At 31.1% G+C, this 14,695-nt stretch overlaps 1 protein-coding gene across 1 annotated transcript in view; it reads left to right on the forward strand.

The window, feature by feature from the left end:
• The window catches only part of LOC145324491 (opioid-binding protein/cell adhesion molecule-like), a 49,849-nt gene that overhangs the window by 24,271 nt on the left and 10,883 nt on the right, over positions 1-14,695 (forward strand). The window contains exons 4-6 of the mRNA XM_080167075.1: positions 355-396; positions 1,061-1,133; positions 9,973-10,027. Of these exons, the coding sequence (XP_080023201.1) occupies positions 355-396; positions 1,061-1,133; positions 9,973-10,027 (170 nt within the window). The remainder of the gene's footprint in view (positions 1-354; positions 397-1,060; positions 1,134-9,972; positions 10,028-14,695) is intronic.

A 14,695-nucleotide genomic window follows, 5' to 3' on the forward strand; every position in this document is an offset into this window, starting at 1 on the left:
TTTCTCTCTCTTTTTACATGTTGTTCTCTTTAAGGTAAACAAACTATTTTTACTAAGATCGTCATTTTCTTCGCCTAATTCCATAAAGTAAGGGCAATCTGCTCTTATTAGGTCAATCTGTTCTTAATCATGAACAAACGCATATTATAAATTAGGAACAATTTGACCTGATAAGCGCATTTGACTGAAAGCTTGCATATTACTTTACAAATATTTATTGCATGTTTCCTTCCAACTAAAAATGTTAATTTTAAAACCATGATTATTATGGACACGATTGTCTTTGTTTGATGATATCTATCCGTATATATGATGTAGGAAATGAGATTAATTAATGATTAATTTTTGTTGCAGGGTCTTGACTGCAGGAAACCTAAGAATAATTAAGGATTCAAGGTAAACTAAATATACATTTTTATTCTTGTTTGAGGGCGAAGCTATTTTATAAATCTTTCGGGTATAGTCCCTTTCGTGGCAACGCACCATCGTAATTTTTTTCAGTAGCCTTTCTCCTATTTCTAGCCACTGCCGGGGGGCCGGGGGGGGGGGGGGAATTGCCTAACCCTGTGTGGCAATCACCTAACCCAATATAACCTAACCTAACCTAAAATAATCTTTTTTTTACAGACATCGCTCTACTTTGTATTATAGTTATCAAATTTTCATTGATGATGGTTACTGCACTTATAAACTTTAACTTTTCTAAAATTTTCACTTGGATATCTAATTTTTATTAAATTTGTTAATTAATTTTAAAATTTTAATGTTAATTTCTACGATACAATTTAAGCTCCAAATTTTCTTTTGATATTTAATTAAAACTTCTTTATAAATCTAAATAGCGGCTACGCCCTTGCTGCCTCTAGGGGGTTCTTTAAAGAGAGAGAGAGAGAGAGAGAGAGTTGTGGGGGGAGGTTGACCTCCAATTTTACATTTTTATTTTTAGTTCAGTGTAAATAATTTTTATTAATGATTAGAAACTTTCTCTGTACCTAATTAAGCTTAACTGTAAAGGATAGCCTTCTTAATATCATTCAAGTTAATTTTTTCTTTGTTTTAGATTTAAGTTGGTGTACACAGATTTGATGTTGAGTAACGTGACCAAATCTGATGCTGGCGAATATACTTGTGAGGTCAGTTTACACCACACTAGTCCTCAAAGTTTTATGATGACATTTTTTTATTCGTTGGCTTTAAAACTTAGGGGACTTGAGTTGAATTTGGATTGGTTGGTTCATTAGTTGAGCGTCCAAACGTTTCAACACCTATTTGTAATCTAAAGAAGGGATAATTTTGTGTATCTACATCGGGGATGTACATAAATTTATCGGCCTTTGTCTTATCCCTTTAGATCCATGCTAGCCATTAGCCTCTTATTGGTTGACAAATTTTTTTCACAAAAAATATTAATCAATATTAATATTATTTCTCAGTATCGAACAAATCCTGTAAAAAAGGGGTAAGTTTTTTTTTGTCTGAAGCTTAAGATCTCGGAAATGGCTGGTCCGAATGAGTTATTCTGTACAGAGGAGCCTCTAGAATTTTTCTTAACGGTTGCAGAGCCTTTAGAGTAGGAGCGAAGCCACTAGTTAGTTTTAAAACAATAATTAGATAATCACATATACAAACAGAAGACATGAAACTTTGTAGACTAGACTATAAAAGTTTTAAAGATTTTTAATCAATATAATAGATTTGAAATCTGCATAAAATTTTAAGGATTTTTTATAAAATTCGTTTTTTATATAATTCTTTATTTAATGGCGCAAATACGATTTAAGTTAATAAATTTTGACCAATAGGATAGCTGGATTGGAAACTACCTACGCTCTAATTGGTTGAATGATGTACGTCACTTAAGCTTCTCCAATCAGAGCGCAGATAGTTTTCAATCCACCAATCACAGATCTCAAAATTATTTAACTTAATTTGTATTTGCGCCTTTAAATAAAGAATTATATAAAAAACTAATTTTATAAAATATCCTTAAAATTTTATGCAGATTTCAAATCTATTATATTGATTAAAAATCTTTAAAACTTTTATAGTCTATTGTAGACCTATTACTATTTTGAATTACATTTATACTAAAATTAATTATCAATGATAGATTTAAGAATGTAGTTTTACCTTTAAGTTTTGGATGAATTTTTGTTTTAATTGGAAATATATGATATTAATCAACTTAATTAAAAATAAAATTCTCTATGATAATGTAGAATTAAATATATGATTTTCAAAAATTATTTGTAAAAAAGTCAACCCGTCCGTTGGTCTTACGGTCAGTGTGATCCATCGCTACAAACACACGCACACAGACACGCTCCCGTTACTCTTACATAAGAATTAAACATTTAAGAAATGGTTTAGCTATTAAATTCGTTACCTAAGTCAAAGTATCCTAAAAATAAATATAAAAACCAGGGATCTAAAGGGATAACACAATGGCTGATAAATTGATGTACAATACATTCACAATGATGATACAAATTACCCCTCCTGAAGATTACAATAAAGTATACAATTAGTGGTTGAAACGTTTGGACACTCAACAGAATGAACCAACCAATCGAAATTCAAAAAGTCCTCAAAGTTGTTAAGCCAACAAATAAGAGAACTTTGGGAACTTGTGTAATAGACAGTCCATTGTCCCCCCTCTCTCTGTCAGAATAGCTCTCTAGCCAAACTTTAAGATAAAAGAAAATGAATGGAGGTTAAAATAACACAAACATAATACTAGAGTTTTAAAAGGAAAGTCCCAAAAATATTTGTTTCTTATTTCCTGAAATGCACTAATCAAACTTTATTCATAGATCATTATCAACTTAAAACTTAATAAAGGACTTAATCAAATCTGTTCAACAAACTATGAAAAGAAGATTTTTTAATAAAGTTTTTTTTGAACATGCAACTTGTGTTCTTTCATGCTATTTTCCCTTCACTCTGTTTTGTCGGGCCCGAGGTACCGAAGGCCCGGATCAACAAACCTATTATCAATTTCATTACTTTTGTTCTATTATTCGTAGAAAATTGTCTAAAATATGGTGCGAAGCATGATATCCAGCAGATATTAATCGGTTTCGAAACCATACTGAATCAAAAGCAACGTACAATGTTTAGTTTTTTTTTTGAAGCAAAGAATTAGGCCAGAAACAGGCAGACAAATTGGAATGTTCTTGTTATAGATGCTTCATATTAGCCATTAAATTATTTTAGCAGGCTCTAAAAGAAAACAGTAAACGTGTCTGACTATGACGTCAGAAAAAATTAACAATTAACCAATGAGAAGCCAATATTCACAATGGTAAAATATATAGCGGCCTCTCATTGGTTAATTGTTAATTTTTTCTGACGTCATAGTCAGACACTTTTACTGTTTTCGCTCTAAAATTTAAGCGCAAAACAGTATTTACTTTTTAAAAAATTTTCTTCGCATGCAATGACCTTGTACAACCTTGTTTATAAGAAAAAGTTGATTAAAATAGATGATAAACAAAGTAATTAGTGTTTATGAGAATCCTATTCAAAGTTATCAAATCTCACATTTTAACTTAGATAAATCCGCGTTTCATATTTATGTAATTCTTACTAGCACAACTACTCCATAACTAAGCAATGATCATTTGTAGTAACATAAAACTTAAAGTTCTAATCAACTATTAAAAATATTTTACAGAAAATATGTTATTATTTAAAACTATTAAAGCCGCCAATCAGCATCTAGCCGCCAGCCAGCTGTTGTAAAATTGCAGTTTTAATACGGCAACTCTTTTTATATGTAAAAGTTTATAGCATCCAAACGGAAGTGAGTTGTAGACTTGTTTTAAACTTTAAATGTATAAAAAACTTGCTTGTAATATTAGGTTTAGTCAGGGTTTAGTTTACGAGGTCTTAGCAGAAAGAAATCCTGTTACTTTAGTAAATAAAAATTATGATTATATATAAATAATCGACAGAAAACTTGAACAAAAAAATTAATTGATAAAGTAAGAAAATGATAGAAAGAAGTGGGTGACATACTTAATATCCAGATGAAGAGAATTGTTTTCTTGAAAAAAATGTTAAATGAAATGACAGTCATATGTTTAAAAAAAATATCCTGTTATATGAAGCAGTAATTTTTTTTTCAGTTTAGATCTGGCTGACCATTAATCTGAATAAGGTTACCATTTATATATAGTTCATGGGATTGTTTTAGGCTATATAATCTTTCAGTTAAAGTCTGGCGTTCGGTTTAAGAATATTCCCCCCTCCATTTTCTTCACTTCCAATAAAGAGCCGATAGATGCTAAGGCGAAGCTACTATTTCGAGAAGTTAAACAAAAGAATTCAATAAAACAGGAAGTTGCTTTAAAATATTTTGTTTCCATACTTCAGTCTCTATCAGTGTCAAAACGATTTAGAAATATATTTATATTTTCCCAAACATATTATTTATATTTTTTGCGGTACTGTTATTATTTCAGAGATAGGTCATTGAAAAAAAAAGATTTTTCGGGTATAGTCCCTTTCGTAACATCGCACCTTATGGGGCGGTTCTTCGTATTTTTTACAGTAGCTTTTCTCCTATTTCTAGCCGCTGCCGGGGGCTCTAATCCTGCGGGGTCAATTACCTAACCTTGTGGGGCAATCACCTAACCCAATATAACCTAACCTAACCTAAAATAACCTATAAAAAGCCATTTTAAAAGTACAACAAATCGCCCCTTATGGGGCGATGTTACGAAAGGGACTATTCTTAATGCATTTTTACGGCATTTATCACTTTGAAAGAAAGAAATCGCCCAAAGACTTATATATGACAATAAATAGCCTATAACCATCCAAAGAGCAATGTGAATCTTCTCGTGAATTGAGAACTCAATCAGTTCAGTAGTTATCGAAATCTTAAGCTACAGGGATATATAATTGGACTATTGCTTCACCCCTAGCCTCTAGGGGAGGTAAGAAAAAGAGCCTAAAACAACCTTAAGACATTTATAAAGCTTCCCTAAGAAGTACAACCAATTCAGACCAGTATATTCCGAGAACTTAATCTTCAGAAAAAAACACATTTAGATAAGTCATAAATATGTTTTCAGACATGCCATGCCTCTTTATTTCTGTGTGATATTTGCAAAGATATTCTAGAACATTTTTGATGGATCTTCAGGAATATGAATAAAAAATTAAGGGGTGTAAGGGATTAAGAATATATTTCATAGAATTTTAGATTCAACAAGGATGACAACATCCATAAAAGCGAAGCTCTGAAATGGAAGGACAAACGAACATTAACACTTGTAGATTGTCAGAACTGAATCAGCAGAATATAAATGCATCAGTACAAACAATATTTTAAGAAAATTTGTTGCAAAACTGCATAAATAGATGATACTTTTTAAGGACATACTTACATTTTTGGGACTTGTTTATAGAGATGCTTCGCTTATAACATTGTACCTAGTTGTAATAGGAATCAGTTTTCAAAAAATCAAAAGAATCGGATAATTTTAACACACAAAAATTTGTTGTCAAAAAGGTTAAAAATCGACATCTTTAAAATGGACGTACGGACATTCTGGTATTGTTTATAGAGTTGCTACGCTTTCTAAATTGTACCTAACTACTATAGGAATCATCATGCAAAGTTTGGTATCGATAGGACAATTCTAACCTGTTTAAATTAACGAAAAGAGCTAACTCTTTGTGACGGACGGACGGACGGACCGACCCTAATTATAGAAAAGCTTCGCTTTTAATTATAGTGATTTCAATGAAAAAATCAGGAATTTCAGAAATAGGTAATAGCTTAAAAAAGGCTGAATAAATATCACATAAGAACACAAAAGTGGAATTTTATTGCATGGTCAAATTTACAAAAAAGGGTTGTAATAGGGGTTTAAAAAGTGCTCCTTTATTTTTGATCAATTAGTAATTTTTATGATTTCAATCTTAGATATCTAGCATCCTTTAGTCTGGATGTCTTTTTTAAAAGTATAATGAAGAGTCTGTTAAAAAAGCAAGATTTAAAATTAAGCTCTATATGAGATTTAGGAAACTCTTAAACTATGTTTATAACAGCCTCAGTCAATGGGAAAATAATTACTTGTGTTTTGTGTCTAATATTTTTGGTAGATTTCTTAGAAACATGTTCTCTCAATAACAAAATGATTTTTAAGCAGTTTAGCAATCCTATTACCAAACGATTTTTAAAAAATGAGATTTTAGATCGCAGCTTTTACACAAAGTATTTGTTGAGTACTGACCACTCCCCCTCCTATATTAATTTTAAATAAATTGAAAATAAGGGAAATGGGGTTAGTTTTACGTTTCTTGTTTATCAATTTAGGTCAGTTTAGGTTAGGTTATATTGGGTACCATTTTACAGCGGCAAAAATATTTTTGATTTTCAAAGACTCTCATAAACATTTTTCAGTTTTATATTATTTAGAACAAAAGTCTTAATCCTAAGTATTTCCTGAAAGTGAAAAGAAAATGCTGGAATAACTTTCTTATAACAATTTTTCTCATTCATTCGAAATCTCATTTTTATTTTCAGTAGCCAAGTTATGTGATAACTATATCCACAATTGTTTAAGATAAAGAGGTATTTACACCCCAAACTTTAAAACCTCATCAAAGTTTAAAAAAAACCCTCAAACCTTTGAAACCCCTTATTTTACCCTCTTTAAACTAAAAAGCTTGGACGTCCCTGCACTAACTCCTTTGAAAAATATAAATTTACATTTCTTTCAAGCTTAATGTAATGTTCAAAATATTATTTACAATACAAACAGTGCCCAAAAAAATCTTTAAAATTGAATTAAAACATCAGGTTATAGTTACTTTCGTGACATCACCTCTTAAGGGGCGTTTCGTCGTATTTTAACAGTAGCTTTTCTCCTGTTTTTATCCCCTGAGGAAGGCTCTAACCATTTGGGGCAATAACCTAACCTAACCTAAAATAACCTGTCAAAAGCTACTTTAAAAATACGACGAATCGCCCCTTAAGAGGCGATGTCACGAAAGGGACTATACCCAAACAGCATAACCAAAAATCAAGTAGTAGAAAAGGCTCACTCCCCCCTAAAAAAACCAATAAAATAGCAAATAAACATTATAGATCAACAGAAAAACCATAAAATAGTTCTAACAAAACTCATAAAAAATTGAAAAACTTTACTTTAACAAGGATGACAACATTCATAAGTAGCCAAGCTCAAAAATTATGGATGGACATCTGGAAAAATATATGTAATATGTAAATTTATTTAACCCCTGAAAATTTTAGCCGTCTATCTTGAATAGGAGTAAATTTAAATCACGAATACTTAAAAATCTAGAAATCGAACTAGCACCCCAACCAATAAGCAAATCTCAATGAAACTTGATAGAACTATGCAGAATTTAAATTTATTCAACCCCTGAAAATTTCCGCCGTCTATAGAAGTCGAGCAAATCATGAACACTTAAAAATGTAGGAGTCGATCTAGCACCCCTAATATTTGACGAATCTTGATGAAACTTCTTGAAAATATGAAGAATGTTAATTTATTTAATCCCTGAAAATTTCAAGCGTCTATCTTGAAAATGAGACAAGAAAATCACGTTTACCCCAAAACTTTTCAGACGGACATACAGACAGACCGACATTTCAATTCATAGAGTAGCTTCGCTACTAAAAAAATAATACATGATCCGTATAACATTATAAATGAGTGTAGAATGAGTTGCTTGATTTCTAATATATTTATTTATTATTATTTTCTTATTTTTATATTTTTGCCCATCAATCTAAGATTGGACAGGAATTAAAAGATAAATACAGGACTCATTAATAGGGTACTTGAGGGTAGAAATGGGAGCCAGTCCTTTACTTTCAATTTAGTTTTAAAAAATAAAAAGTTAATTTTGTTTCGGAGATAGAAAGTTTTTTTATAGGGTATTTTCAAAATAGCGATTTTCAAACTACAGACAGACTTCCTGTTACTTTATATAAGGACCCATAGATTCTAGGTAATGGCCTGAAAGTCAGAAATAGCTTAAAACCACCCGAAAATATTGTTAAGCCTTTCCTGAAAAGTAATTTTATTCCCTTTAACATAGAACCTAATTGGTTCAGCGGTTAGTGAGATATTAAGGGTCATTCAGACAAAGAAAATTGATAGTAATATAAACAAAATAATATTTATTTTCTTATTCAATTATCCATGAAGTCAAGAGACTGCAAAAATTAATTTATCATTTTACAATTTACTGGCCAACAGTATTTAGAGAGGTTTTGAGTTCTTCAGGGAAAAGACAATGAACAAGAAATACACACCGAAGTTTGAAAACAAAAATAAAATTTTATAAAATAAAACTCTTAGCGAAATTTTTGGACAATACACTAGTACATTTAATCAAGTTTCAAAAATTCATATTTTTTCGAACCAACGAAAGAGAAAACGCGTAAACAAAACTTTGGAGATTTTCTCCCTTCCCCTGTAGTTTACTTTTAAGTTAGGAACTAAAATACAAGGACAATCAGTTTCATAAGCTGTGCAACAAATCTTAAGACATATTTAGGTAATGTAATGTTAAACATACAATAATATTAGGTAATTGAAAGCAAACTTTACCACTAATGTTCTTTTTTAGGTTAAAGATAAAAATAGCATTAATAGGACTTACAAACAATAGCTTTGCAATCAAATGTGAAATTCAATATTTTAGATGTTTCAGAATTTGATCTATCATTTTATGTCCCAAAAGCGGCTGTACCTGTAGCATCTAGGAGATACGAATACGAAGAATTAATGAAAGTAGGAAAATATACTAAAGCCAAACTTAGGTATAAAAATTAAACGGCAAAAACCCATCCAGGGACCTTCCACTTAAAAAGAAACACGGATGACAACATCCATAAGTAGCGAAGCACAAAAAAATAAAATCATGGATGGTAATACGTACGTACAAGTAGATTTAAAGTGTATTGATTAATTGATTTATTACAGAAAACTGTGAAAAATGCAAAAATAGCCTAAAACCTGCTGAAAGGCAGTCTGACTGTCATAGTTGTTTTCTTTAAAGGACAGGAAATTTAATTTAGATATCGATAACTAAAAAATTTTTGGAAATCGGACCATAAACACCAAAGATATGGAGAAAAATGTGAAAAATAAAGAAATAGCCCAAAACCTGCTTAAAGGCAGTCTGACCGTCTTAGATGTTTTCTTTAAACGACTGGAAATTTAATTTAGATATCTATAACTGAAAAAAAAAATTTAAAATCGCACCATAAACACTGAAGATATGGAGAAAAATGTGAAAAATATAAAAATAGCCTAAAACCTGCTAAAAAGCGGTCCTATCGCCATTGATGTTTTATACTTAATTGTGCTCCTTAATGATGGGAATGTTGTCAAAAAATTCTATCTTTTATAGGAGCTGAGTAAATCCCATTTCCCCCATAGCGTTACGGACTGACGGACGGACTGACGGACAAAGTGAATTATAGAGTAGCTTCGTTACTAAAAATCAATCTGTACAAAAAAACCTTGAAATTATTACAAAACAACAGCAAACTTAAATTCAATGTCGATATTCCGATAATCACTATTTTCTAAACTTTTGTTGATTAATCTTTGATGTAATAAATAAATGTCAAAAATACGTAGTGTCGATACTTCATTTCCAAACTAATAGCTTCGCACTTAGACATATACTATTTTAGAAAATTTACCTACCTTCTCTAAAAATAAGGACCTTCATACAATCTCTCTAATAAAGCCAAAGAGACAGACAAACATAAAGCCTTTTCATTGTATAGGATGAAAGAATAAAATCATTAAACCCAGTCTTTACATTTAATATTGATTAATGTATTTTTAACTTTAGAAAAGCGTTTATCGAAATATTGTACAAAAAAACTCTTAACATTGAAACATTGCTTCTGCGCGTTTTAAGATTTTAAAGAAAAATTATTTTTATCATTATTTAATTTTTCAGGTTGAGGTAGATGAAGAAATTCCATTAAAACTTGTACACAAGCTCAACATACTATGTAAGTTTTTAAACAATATTTGTGTATAGTCCTTTCCTGGCAACGCCTCTCAATGGGCGTTTCGTCGCATTTTCACAGTAGCTTTTGATAGGTTATTTTAGGTTAGGTTAGGTTGGGTTAGGTGATTGCCCCGCAGGGTTAGGCAATTTGATTCGCAGGGCTAGGGCTCCCCCCGGGGGCTAGATATAGAGGTTAAGCTACTGAGAAAATACGATGAAACGCCCTTAAGAGAAGTTGCCACGAAAGGGACTATACCCAAATATTTATAGAAAAAATATTTTTAACAAGGGTATTTTCAAATAGATTAATTCATAAACATGATTTTTAACAGTACCCATTAAAGCTTATTAACCTATCAGAAAGTCAGACAAACTAACATTAACAAATATAGAGTAACAATGCATTTAAAAATCAAAATCATTTTAAACAAAAATTCCCTGTAAATCTATCCATCAATTATTCAAATACATTATGTTTAATATGTACATTGTAAATGCTGGCAATTTATGACTTAATTACAGAGATGCTTCTTTTGTCATTTTATACCTAATAGTCCAAAGAATCAATATGCAAAAAATGAATTTAATAGGATGAGTATAATATGCAAAAGCCGTGTTCGTGTTTAAATGGACTTTCTGGTATTGATTAGTTTTCTTCACATTTCAAAGTACATCTATATGATCAAGAAAAACCATAACAAAATAAAAATCAAAGGTCAATTCTAACATGCCTAAAGTAAAGATAAAAGTTATCAGTTATAAATAGACAGACGTACAGTACTACAGACAATAGATGTATAAAAGCATCGCTTTTAAAAACTAGTTATCTAATTTCTACTAAGTAAGTTATTGTTAATCAAACTTTATAATTACTTTCTTAAGATATAATTAATAATTATATTATGTCGTATTTATGTAATAGTACAGAACAGAACAGTACAGAATATTTTCTTTTATTTTATTTTCTAATTTACCAGGGCTCGACGGGCAAGCGTCAGCCTTTAAGCGAAATATCTCATAAATAATTTTACATTAGATAACTATAATTTTTATTCTTCCTTCTTTTATTGAAAATTCTATTATTTCATAATTCAAGCGAAAACGAAACTAACATTATTCTCTGCATATCTTACTCAAATTGTAACTGTTCTCCTTGTAGACGTCAATGTTCTGAAACAAGCATACAAATGTCAAATATTAAAAAGCTAAAAAGCAGTCATGGAGCATGGCTACCAATCTCATCATATAGTGAAACATAGCCTAAAGTTAGAGAATCTACATATCAGACATCTATCTTTTTAGCTCTTAATGACATTTTTTTGTTCAATCACTCAGACGTATGTACTGATAGACGGACAAACCGACTCTACTAAAATAAACCCTACGAAAATTTTAATGAAAAATCAATTTTACCTTTGTTTATTTTTTAATTATTTGTAAAAAGTTTTTATGGTTTACATGTATATATTTACTTTAAGGCAAACTAAGTTAAACTTTTATGTTGGGTAAATTAATTTTCTAAAAGTTTGTCTTAATTTTACATGGGCAAGGGATTATCAAAAGTAAAAGTAGTTTATTTATATGAAATTTAGATTAAATCAAGTCTAAGGAAGATTTGAACTTTTATATATTATTTTTTCAATTTTTTGAATTTAAACTAAACTTAGAGTAAATTTTGACTCTGTCTATTTATATGGTTAAAAAGAACAAAAACAATTGGTTATAACTAATGAATTTATATCAGAACATTTGATTTCTAAAGTAATGTTTTGATAGTTATTTCTCGCATCGTATTTTAAACGGCTTTCCGCGGATATAGAATGTACAACTATGAGATTAAAACTAGTTTTTTTAGCCCCGAGGTCCCGAAGGCACCTGCTAAAAAAACTAGTTTTAATCTTATGATTGTACATTTCTATATTCGTAGAAAACTGGTTATAATACGATGCTAGACATAGTTTTTTCGTATTCATGAGAACCGGTTCCTATCCACCGGATTCAAATGAATACGAGAAAATCTTTTCTATATATCTTTGTTCCCGATTATAAGATGTGGGCGTGTATTGCGAACAAACAGCATATTTTTATTTCGTAGAAAAGCTGCTCTATAACTCACTTCCACCCGAAATGCAAAGGGGGAAAAGTGATTACATAGGCTACTATTTAAAACTCACTTAGTTCACCAGTCTTTCGGTTATGCCTTTATAGGCATTGTATACTATTTAAAGAAGATATTATCTTCGTCGATGCTATTTTGAAAATTTGATTTACCTGGCTTAAGACAAATTACTGATTTGTGTGTAGATCTTGTGTTCATCTAATTAATAAATTTATGGAATTGAGACCCGTAAGATAGCCTAAAACTATACCGGGACTTGTGAAGTTTCCCTTAAATGGAGAACTGAATTGGTTCAGTGGTTAGCAAATCTTAACAGTAAAACATAAAAACTTTTTGGTTCTTTATTTATAGAATGTGATAATGGATATAATAAATAAAACTTCCTTTTGTACATAATCGTCCTTATTTGATGGATTTTTTTTATCCAACTTACTCCATGGTACTGCCTGATGCGTACACTTCAACAAATATGTCTGAAAACTTTTATAGACCATATGCCTTTTACATCAATAAATAGGGGTCAGTTTGCTTTTTAGAGCCATGGTAGCGGATATTCTTTAATTTTCTGTGTTTGTTTGTATTGATTATAGAGTAAACAAGGATGATAGCATTCTAAGAGAATTAAAACTTTTTATTTTGAAATTTTCAAAGTGATTAATTAAATTTTTCAAACATCTCCAAAACAAAATCTTGTTTTTTTCTAAAAAATAAATCATACAAAATAATAACTGATATGATTATCTATACTACAAAGTGGAACGATGTCTGTCTGGCTGTCTGTCCGTCCGTCCGTCCGTCCGTCTGTCCCTTAAGATCTCGGTAACCACTGAACCGATTGGATTCTACTCTTCAGGGAATATATCTACTGATCCTGTGGTGGTTTTAAGCTATTTTTTGGGGGGTTGGGACAGAGCCCCTAGAGGCTAGGGGCGAAACCGTTAGTTGTTTATAAAGCAAGGGGGAATCTAGCTTCATAAAACATAACTTGTTGAAAACTGTTTTAGCACTATAAAAAGGACCATAACCTTTTACTTTACCCTCGTAGTAGATAAATAAAAAGCTGTAGATGAAAAGTTTTGACAGAGGAATTGGTGTAGTTTTTCATTTCATCTTAATCTTGCTGTAAAGAATATACATAATTTGTAAAATAACTAGCGGCTATGTCCCTAGTGGCCTCTTGAAGGGGTGGGGGAAGGGGGTGAGTCACCCATTCAACTTTAAACTTTAGTTAAAAGATTTGTTGGGTAGGAGAGGGGGGTCATTTTTTCCAAGGAGCAAATTTTATAGGAGGCTGGTGGTACCCTCCCTTAAAATGGTAAGCCTTTCCAGGGCCTATTAGGAGCTACACTGTAATGGAGAACCATATTGGTTAAGCGGTTAGCAAGATTCTTTTGATACAGACAAACATAGTTTTGTATTTTCTTGTGATACGAAAAAATGCAAGGCACCTGCCCTATAAAAAGAAAAGCGATAAAAAGCAAACAATTTTGCAATGTTCTAAATTATAAATATTTAACACTTATCTTAGAATGCAGCAACCACCTTGGCCTATATCTTTATACTGGGTGTGCTCACACCCCCACAAAAAAACAAGTTTGAAAGCATTTCCAAAATCACAACAATTAGACATTTAGAGTAAAACAATGGAGGGGGGGGGGGGGGAGGGGTAAATATCTGCATGTCCCCTTCCCGAGGACCCTGCGCCTACTTTCAATTAGGTCTTTGAAATCCAACCAATAGCGTCAGGAACATTAACACAGCCAAGTCACTAGAGCAGAAAGCAATTCGCTAGCAAACATAAAGGTTCCTGTTGATGTTTGGTTAAACATCTATACTATAAATTTATTAGTCAGACCTCAATAAGTCATATAAAATACAAATATCATAATAGTATTGTTATCATACCAGCAAACATAGATAAGCAAGCATACAATTCGTGATAATATTGATACATTAAAAAGCCAAAATTTTGATATGGTTGCGTTTTTTCATTGAGTTACTTAGTCGATTTTAAAATTTGATATTCAAAATAAACTAATTTCAATATTTTGAGATACTTTAAAAGTTCATTTTAGTTTAAACAAAATTCTTAATTTCTTTTGCTTATCTGATTTTGACAAAACAACTTTTTCGTTGTTAATATAAATGCGGGAATTATGGCACACCATCTCTTTATTATTCTACTTCTCTCTCACTTTCTTTATTTTCTATCTCTCTTTCTTTTGTACTAAATTATATTACAGTGTATTTGAATTTAAAAAGGACACTTTTGTATTCTTATAACTAGATACCAAAGAGGTTGAGTGGAAGACTAAGTTATGTTTTATTGTTTCATCTTATACTAGCGGCTTAAAAAAAGAGTTACCTACCTACCTACAAAAAAATAAGGGGGGATTTTTCATTTTTGGGGAGGTTGAGGGTGTCCCACACCTCAAGAAAATAGCATAAAACCACCACTGGACCAGTAGGTATATTCCCTGAAGAGTAGAATCTGATCTGTTGAGTGGTTACCGAGATCTTAAAGGACGGACAGACAGACGGACATACATC

Source organism: Acartia tonsa, chromosome 7, assembly GCF_053477335.1.
Source record: "Acartia tonsa isolate MP-2025a chromosome 7, ASM5347733v1, whole genome shotgun sequence".
In the NCBI taxonomy this organism is placed as follows: domain Eukaryota; kingdom Metazoa; phylum Arthropoda; class Copepoda; order Calanoida; family Acartiidae; genus Acartia; species Acartia tonsa.